We start from the raw sequence: 9,318 nt of genomic DNA, 5'->3' as shown, positions 1-9,318 counted from the left end.
CACAATAGCCTTGTAACTCATGGTCTCTCTGATGGACCATACTGAAGAAGGTTAAGTGTCATAGCTCCTCTAAAACACAGACCCTACCACACCTCACTAGCTCAGGTTTTGTTGGTCCACAGGATGTGCAAGCTGCTTCTAAACTCAGAATTCCTTCAGGGAAAACACTACATTATGGATGTCAAAGCAGGCATTACTCATGAACAAGTTTCTTCAATATTTACCTGTGTCTGTCTCTGGATTTTCATATGTAGTCACTCCCTTGAAAAGGGGAAAAAATATCAATTAAGACCAAAACCACAAATGAATCAAGTGAATCTGCAATTTGAACAATTCCCAAAGACTACTTTTTCATTTCAAAGATTTGTTTGAGCAACTCAACTTGATTTCAGATTAAAGGCTTTACATATTAGTTTTGAGAGAGTTGACTAAAGCTACCTGACCTGCATAGTTAATGCTCATGCTGTGCTCACCCATTATAACATTACTGTTCTCCATGCTCAAAGATATAAAAAATGTACACAATTATCAAAAAAAGAATACTTACCACAATTTGTATGATATTCGAATTTTCACTACTTTGTATCCCAGCTTGGACAGGTACATTTAAATCAGGAGACACAGATTCAGCAGTTGTGACACATGGCACATCTGGAACATTCACAGAAATTTCAAGCTGCAAAAATAAAAGTTATTTGTTTATTAGCCCAAAAGGGGGGTGGAATACCACTAATTTTACATATTCACATGTACTTAGTGCTTTTTCAGTGTGAAGGACTTGTCCTGCCTACAATCAATGTTATGCAATATTAAACTACACAATTGGAAAAAGGAAAGAGTACTATGTGTTACAGAAAAATGCTGGAAATGCAACTGTTCAGGTTTCTGAACTGCTTCAAATTATGAACTTGTATTTCCTGTTGTTTCTTCCTTAAACTTCAAGCATATAAAAGTCAAGGAAGTGCTTTGTGCTATTCTATGGGAAAAATGCCCAAATTTCTAAGTCTCCCTGCACATACACAATTTGGCAGATAAAATTATCTAAGGATTCTTTATCCTCCATCCCCTCACAGTGCACATGTGCTGACCAAAGAGCACATAAACCATCCTCAAGGAATACAGACAATCTCTCCTGTGTTCTAAACACTCCTAGGTACCGGCACCAAGGGAGTAGACAAAACAGCTTAATTTGAATGCAAAAGGGAAAAAAGCCAGACTTTAGGAAAGAAAGCTTGACTGGAAAGAAGAAGGGAGATGAGGACTGATTTACCAAGACAAATAAGGCTCAGAGTATGAGACAGAAGACAGACTGGGGTGAGAAGCTGGAAGAAAGGGGTGGGAGAGAAACAGGACAGAGAGCATGGACTCAAGAATGGGGACAGAAAGATCTAACCACACCAGACCACTCGCTTCCGAAACCCACAACAGATTTTATTGGGTTACTGTTGGGTTACTTATTGGATTACTGTTAATTTAAGTAGCAGAGATGTATATTTTGGATCCAAAGTTTCCAATTGTGCTGATACTCTATGAAGGGATTGGTCTGACTCCACGTGATAGAATTATTTGATTTAAAAGTCTAGACACTATATTCTAGTAATTAAAAACAGCAGGCTGATCATACACAAGACCCAAGTTGAGGTTCTACACGCAAACCTAACATTTCAGCTGTTCTAATTTGAGCCCATGAGTGCACCATTTAGCAACTTTAACACTTTGGAACAGTCTTTCTGTAATATATACACATTACATTTATAAAAGAACGATAAATATCAAGAAACAAGACTGTTATAATCAAAGGGAGAAAAAGGAGACAGGTTTGAATCCCTGACACTTATACATAATAGTGATTGGTTTGCACCTGTTCTACCTTAGGCCTCAAGCCTGCAATCGGCTGCACAAGTTCAGATCTGTGACCAAACAGAGCCAATGAATAAAATGTGGAGCTCTTAAAGCTACAGAACTCACTGCAGGATTGGACCTGATGCAGTACGTTCCTTGGGCAGGGATTACCCATGCATCTTGTCCCGAACCAAGAGGGTGTCTTCTGCTACTACCTCTCTGTCAATTAATCTCATTGCACTAAGTGAAAACAAGTGCAAAAGATGGCAGTAGGAGGAAACACTACACCCCAACAAATTAACATGTCACACCTCTACAGAACATTGATGTCCTACCTCTTCCATGGTTTCCTCAATCTGGACAGGAACAGGTTTTGGAGATCGAAGACCTACAGGAACAAACACTGGAGCTTTATTTACTTCTTCTGGAGCAAAACACTCATCTTCATCATCCGGTTCAAAGTCATCTGCCTCATCTTCATCCTCTTCCTGTGAAGCCCTGAGAGTCACCAAGGTTACCTTGGAACTCCTATGGTCTTTCCCAGATTTCTTGCTGCGAGCAGGTTTTGAGCCTCTGCCTCTGGTGACATTTGGTTTGAACTTCCGACACCATTTCCCCTTTTCAGAATGATCCGCCTCAAATTCAGATGAAAATGAAGTAGCTGCTCTTAGCTCAGAGATTCGTTTCGGCAGGGCTATTTGTTTGGATGATCTTCTCCGCCGCCTTCTAATACATATTAAAATTAATTAATTAATAATAAACAAAAACAACAACAACGACTTTTAGTACAGCAGCAGCCTAAACATGAAGAGAAATTAATGTTACAGATCACAGCAAGTTCACTGGTAATGATTACCATCATGATAAAAAGGCAAGGCATGTGTAATTAAATACCGACAAATGCTGGCAAAAAGGTCGTTCCTTTAGTCAGAAATACCCACTCATTTGCAAGTGAGCAAAGTACTAATTTGCATCATAGACAGTCAATTTATTTTCTTAACTTCTAGCAGAAGTTTTAGAATAAACTCTGCTGTGGAGTAAAATTTAGAAGGAACTGGTAAGGAAAGAGTGATTTTATTTTGAGGGATCAAAAGTGTATATATTCACTTCAACTTAGCAGAGATTCTTCTGATACCGACCTCACGTAAGTGTTTCTCCTAAGATGTCAGTGTGGATAGTAGATCATTTGTTTTATGTCTCTGCTAATTGATATGAAATATAATTTACATTTCCCAAGGTGAAAATGGCAACCATGACAAACTACTCAGGGAACTCGCATACATATGTGCACATTCTACTGAAGGAGAAACAGGAAGAACAAGAAACTCAAATTCTGGGACCATAACAGGTCTGATTAAACTTACTAAACCTGCAGCCCATATTAAAAAACGTTTAGTTACTTCACCTTGTCAGCTTGTCTGAAGTCTTCTCTTCAGCAGCAGAGGGCTGAGAATCATCTTGTTCTATTTGACTTTCACTCTCTGACGATCTCTCCAGAGATTGGAATTTTCTGAATTGCCTGCTTCTTTTATGGGTCAATTCCTCAGAAATATTTTTTCTTGAAACCTCTGAAGGTGACGCTGCATCTGCTAACTTAGCAGAGCCATGCTGAGTAGACAGTACATTTTATTAAGATTTATGTTTGATAATATTTATAGGGCACTTAACAGATTGTCAGGGGTAAGGAAATGAAGGCTTGAGGGGGAAAAAAGCAGTTTCTGAAGTTTAGGAGCATGTACAATACTGACATCTGCTTCTTTTTAGAAAATCCCCTGTTAATTGAGGTTGCAGTCAAGCCTCTGAAGTAGACATGCCATAGAAAGTCTAAGGGTGCTAATCAGTTTTTTTTCTGTACGGTGGCATAATGCTCGATGCTTTAGCTCTGGGCAACCAATGGCCAAATCTGTGCTGGCTCATGATTAGCCAGTACAATAATCATGAGTGGCAACAAACAGCCAGCTGGGAAGAGGAGGCCACTTCCATTTTCTGGAAAAGCAAAAACTACACTTTAATTAAGGGGGATGGGTAGGACCAAAGGTGTGAAAAGATGCATTTTTCATCTGCCCTGGAACAAACTGAAGAAACTACTAGAGCTATTTAAAGCGAGTTCCATGTTTGGTAAATACTATATCAGAACATTTCCCAGAACACAACAGCCCCCAGTCACTGGAGGGGGTGGGGAGAGGGGGGCATGCCCAGGGTTTTTTTGGTTTTCTTTCAAAAGCTGTCTGTATTTACAGTATACATATTTAAAGAAATAGTCAGCAGGAATGGCTCCCTTTATAGGTGCTCTTCAGTGTCTGCAAAACATTATTCATACAGGCTGGTAAAGCTGGGTATATTTGTGCAAATAAAAGATATTAAGTAATGCATGCAGTAAAATGATAAACAAGGAAATAAGTTATTTTTAAACAGTTCAGAAAAATGTAAGCTTTGCACATGTTTGACACTGGCAAAGATTCAAAGAGATGATTTAACTTTTCCTATTCACAGACTGGATTTCTGCAAAAAAGAGGTAAGTTAAGGGGACATAAACTGCTCCGATTCCAAATGTTCAGTACTTACCACTAAAACATTTAATTTTTCTGATTTGCTACTCCCACACAGAATGAGATCCTCATCTGCATTTCCGGCATCACACTTATCCTCAGTTGTGCTTTCTCCCTCATCTGGCACTTCTCTCCTTCTAGTTGCTTTCACTAGATTTGGCTTAGGCCTCTGTAGATGGCCTTTCCGTAACTGTGAAGGTTCTCTCTTACTTGGCTTGCTTTCTTCTTCAGAAGTAAATTTATCACTCGACCTAAGAAAATATTGAGAATACATCTTGCGCTTCAGTCAATTCTAAAATTCTTATTGATATAAATACATGTAAACTCTACCTAAAGTGAACTAGAAAATAAGAAAGCCTTACATAAAAAGTTCATCCATACTTTAATTTTTAATCTACTCATTATGAATGAAAAGGAGAGAAGAGAAGACTCCATGTTTTCAGCTTGTTTATGGCTGGATAGGGATTTTACCATCCTTTCAGGGTATGGGGAGTATTTTGGGGCTGAGGGAGGTAAGAGCCAACCACTGTGGGAATCATGGAGTACTCAACATTAAAATAAACTTAAATTTATTAATCTTTCATTTTCTTTTGGTGGGGGAGGGGGTAGAAAATAGATGACAAGCTGTTTGTCCTATTATTATCATCTACTTCCCTTGGGACAGAAAGAAGGGGCAGTTTGGTTTTTGGGTATTAGTTACCAAGAGCCTGGATCTCTCCTATAAAATAGATCCAATGGTTTGAAAGCCAGAAATATGACAGCAACTAGAAGGAACATAAAGAGGCAGCCAGATGAATATGGAAATAAATCTTACTTGAGAAAGGTCTCATCTTGGGGAAAATGAACAGGTTAATGGCAATTAAAGTACCTATATTTAAAGTATGACGCATGTGAATTTTGATTAACTAGATCAAGATTTGGTCATAGTGAACAAAAACAAAAATAAAAACAAAAACAGGGAGCTTAGCATTATAGGTTACACGACTGATCATTTAACATGGCTCTCTCAAGCACTGTAGTGCTTTCAAGAGACTTTTACTTTTATCAGGCTGACCAGTATCAGCAGGAATAAAAATGCCCCTGGATTACATTCTTGTATACTTAAAGTTTAAGAAAAGGCAACATGGACTGGAAAACAGACTTGTGTTTAATTCCCAGCTCTACCTGCAGTCTGCTCTTGGGCAAAACACTAGTTCTGTGAATCTCACTTGTTCTTTCTGCACTAAGAGGATAACAGTACTTACCCCTTCCTTGTAAAACATAATCAATATCTACAAATATAAATACCATTAGGCTGCCATCATCCATACTGGCTACATACCAAAACAAATAAAAAAATAAAAGATTTTGTGGATAGGGAGATTTCTGGCACCATGCCGACCTTTTTCAAGAGGATGTGGAATTGAATAGCAACAAAACAAAACAAAAAAGAAACGAGAGAATGGAAAATGGGGCTAAAGTATTTTTTTAAAGGATTTGTCCCATCTTCCCCTAGAAGCTTGGAACCAGGATATTTTGTTTTATTGAAACTGCATCTTAATCTGATCTCTCAGGGGTATGTATTCACTATTAATACCTTGTTCCTGGTATAACTGTCTGCATCCAGATTATGTTAATACCCCTTAGCATGTGAAATGATCTTAAGTTAGAACTTCCACAATTTTTTTAAAGAAATGGTTTAAAAACTCATTTCTCTGATAACTTTTAGAGTCAGCATAATCAGAAATTGTTATAATACATTTTAAGTGACTTCTAGAAAAAACCTCTTTGCATCCTTGGGGCAAAATCCTCATCTCTGTTCCACAAATCTCATGCTGGGGACTCAAAAAGCCCAAGATTCCAATGGAAAAAATTAATCCAGCACTCAGTAAATAAAAGCTGCTACCTGTCTTGACTAGCATGGAGCATGGCCACAGCATACAGCACCAAAGATGTTCCAAGTATCATCAGGGCTCAGAAGCGTGTGGGAAAAGATCACCATATCCAAAACAAGCCCCCTCTATCCAAAGTTATAATCACATACCACCCACAGGAAGAGGTGGATGCATAGGGCACTCCCCACATAGCCAACCCTCCCAAGCACCCTCTACTTTGTCTGCCACATTACACATATACAAATGTTCCTTGCCAAATTAGCAAAAAAAAGTGCTGACCTGCGGGTCTGACTTATCATGAAGGTGACTAAATTAGGTACATTTTGATAGTGACTTTTTCCACTTTGGAAGTTGAGATTTGTACCCACCATACAGAGACCTAAAATACTACTTCAAGCATGTCATAGTTAGTGAGATTCAGGTACACAGCAGACTTCCTTGCTGTTTGTCGAGTCCCTCCCAAGGGGCAGCAAAAAGCAAGAGGTATGTTGCTCCAAGATCAAAAATACACTTTAATGTAAAGAAAAAGGTATTTATGTCTATATTAGTGGTGCCACCTAGTGATCCTTGCCACAAAGTTATATTGTACTGCTTGCACTTGATATCAGTCTTGTAAAGGCAGAAACTGTAGAAAAATAATTGAATTAATATTTAGAGAGTTTTAGAAGCCCTTTTAAAATGAAAGAGTTACCATTACCCTTCAGAATTATCTGGAAGGCTTTCCACAACTTCTGTTGACACACAGCCCACTTCATTTCTCTGACTATTGCATTTCAATGATTTCTCAGAGGAAGAAACTTCTTCTGATCGAATGATTTTTTTCGGAGAAGACGTGACAGCACTGAAATCCGGATCATCTTTTCTGGACAAATCCTCCAGGACAGTCAGTGTCTCCACTTCAGCCTTTATTTCAGAAAAGCAATATTAGCATAAATATGTACTAAAGACACACAAATCATCAGAATTTATGATTCAGAGATCAATCAAAATCAAAACTACTTTCAAAGGATTCAAGTCATATATGGGACCTGTCACTGCTGCTCATCGTTAAGAAATAGCACCTTTTCCAGTAGGAAAAGGAAAGAATTCAATACATCCTTTTGTGACTAGCTTCAGTAGGTCACTGGAAAAACATGGCAATGACTGGCCTGAAGCATGCTTATGTACACATTTATGTTAAGTGCCAAGGTCACAAAAGTAACAGCTCACTACACTGAATTTTTATATAATTGAATAAACAAGCAGATCACAGAATTGTTCCTAACAAAAATCCAGGAATTCCTACAGTGCTAACTAATATAGTACTTAAGAGCCTAATACTAAAGTCACATCACAAAGATATAAAAATGTTTTAATTCGTTCTTCATGGCTAGGGACAGACACTCAAAAAGTCTGAGCCTGAATTGATTCAATCTTTGCAAGTTAGTCCAACCTGCCTAGGCAGAATCAGTTTGTAACCTCACAGGCATCCCCTTTGGACTGAAGAAATGCAGGCACATGCCTGCAATGGTACAGGCCAGATGCCAGGGGAGGTGAGAGGGTGCTAGAGTAGCCCTCCCTTCCCTTCCACAGTGCTGAGTTGAGTGGGGCATGGACAGGCCCTGGCAGGATGCTCTGATTAGGCAGGGGTTCCCACCCCCACTTGCTGGTCAGCAAGGGAGCCAGTAGGGGTTTACACAATATTTATCATCCCATCAGCAAAACAAAAGAATCTGTCATTAGTTCAAGCTCTTCTTAAACACCTTTTCCGAGGAAGGAACAGAGACACATTACCAGCTACTCGTTGATTAGCTCCAAAGAGCCCTAAGTCACCGTGCTGTCTGCCTTTGTCCTGTCTCACAGCACGGACCGTAGCTAGCATGTGGTATGCTAGCTAATGCTGAGGTGTCTGTGTAAGGCAAAGGGGAGGGAGAATTCCTGCTTGAGCAGGGAGTGGTGGGGAGAGGTTGAAGCAGGAGGAAGCCAAACAGACACACTGTACCTGCAGTCTCTGCCAGAGCTCCAGCCAGGCAGCAGAAGGGTGGGAGACCTGCGGAGCTGGAGCAGACAGCAAAGCCCCGCCCAGGGTTGTAAAGCCAGGAAGGGGTCTGGGACAGACACTGCATAAACTGGTTTGATGCAAATCAGTTCAGTCTGATGCTACATTCAACCAGATTTATCTCAAACTTGTTTCAGTCATTTTCAAACTGTACACTGAACATCTGTTTATGTGCACTGAACATCTATTCTGTTACACGTTTAAAGTGGCTTCTGATCATTTAAACCGGTTTGTGTGTAATGTTTGTCCCTAGCCCATATGACCACTTAACCAACTACTAAGCGTCTTCATTAAAGTTGTATTTGCCAAGATCTATTAACAAGCATAAAAATAGAAACGTAAATAAAATTCTCACTTTGGTAGAAAAACTAACACTACAATCTTCATGTTCCAGAAGACTCGCTTCCATTTGTCCTGCTTCTCTCTCAACTGGAGCAGTATTCTTTTCTGCTGATAGTTCTCCTGTCTTGCTAGACAGCCTTCTTATGCTTGGTCTAGTCCCCCGGAACCGATGCCTCATAAGCTGTGCTGGTCTGATGGCACCTGGTTTATTTTCTAGAGAACTGGATTTTTTAATGCTAAGTATCCAAAACAAAAAAATAATGTCACATGGCTATATTGGGTGAAAAAAATGTTACTGCAGTCACTGCTATTAAGTTTTTCAAAATCACTATTTATACAGGAAGGTCACAAATCATTTCATGCTGTGAATTACGAGTCATGGTAAGAAAGTGGCCTGTTCTTATTTAAAGTTTCTAACACTTGAAGAACCTCTTTCACAAACAAGCAGAGTCTTGTACCAAGTTTTTCTACTATTTCTCTGCAGTTTCTCCTACCTACACCCACTCCAGTTAATGTCATTTGAATGTTAAATAGTAATCAGGGTGAAAAGAGCTGGCTTTGGAGATTCCCAGTTTCTTGAACTAAAGTACTTCAATCTTGGCATTGGGTCTGGAGATGCTTCTACCCATGTATTTGTAAAAAAAAAAAAAAAAAAAAACAAGGTATGCATTAA

General features: G+C 39.2%; 1 protein-coding gene across 9 annotated transcripts in view; it reads right to left on the bottom strand.

Moving 5' to 3' along the window:
• BDP1 (B double prime 1, subunit of RNA polymerase III transcription initiation factor IIIB) overlaps positions 1-9,318 on the bottom strand; it is an 80,182-nt gene that overhangs the window by 27,460 nt on the left and 43,404 nt on the right. For 8 of the 9 annotated variants that reach the window (XR_002097277.1, XM_019516967.1, XM_019516973.1 and 5 more), the window contains 7 exons: positions 8,659-8,881; positions 6,963-7,168; positions 4,408-4,642; positions 3,248-3,450; positions 2,178-2,568; positions 548-676; positions 225-261 (listed from right to left, as the gene is read on the bottom strand). Coding sequence is in view for 8 of the 9 variants with exons in the window: in XM_019516967.1 (XP_019372512.1) it covers positions 225-261; positions 548-676; positions 2,178-2,568; positions 3,248-3,450; positions 4,408-4,642; positions 6,963-7,168; positions 8,659-8,881 (1,424 nt within the window). In the remaining variant the exon portion in view is untranslated. The remainder of the gene's footprint in view (positions 1-224; positions 262-547; positions 677-2,177; positions 2,569-3,247; positions 3,451-4,407; positions 4,643-6,962; positions 7,169-8,658; positions 8,882-9,318) is intronic. The other variant, XM_019516968.1, reaches the window with a different exon arrangement.

The sequence above is a fragment of the Gavialis gangeticus genome, unplaced genomic scaffold (genome assembly GCF_001723915.1).
Source record: "Gavialis gangeticus isolate Ggan-Ray unplaced genomic scaffold, GavGan_comp1, whole genome shotgun sequence".
Lineage (NCBI taxonomy): Eukaryota > Metazoa > Chordata > Crocodylia > Gavialidae > Gavialis > Gavialis gangeticus.
This window is presented reverse-complemented; position numbering and strand designations above follow the sequence as displayed.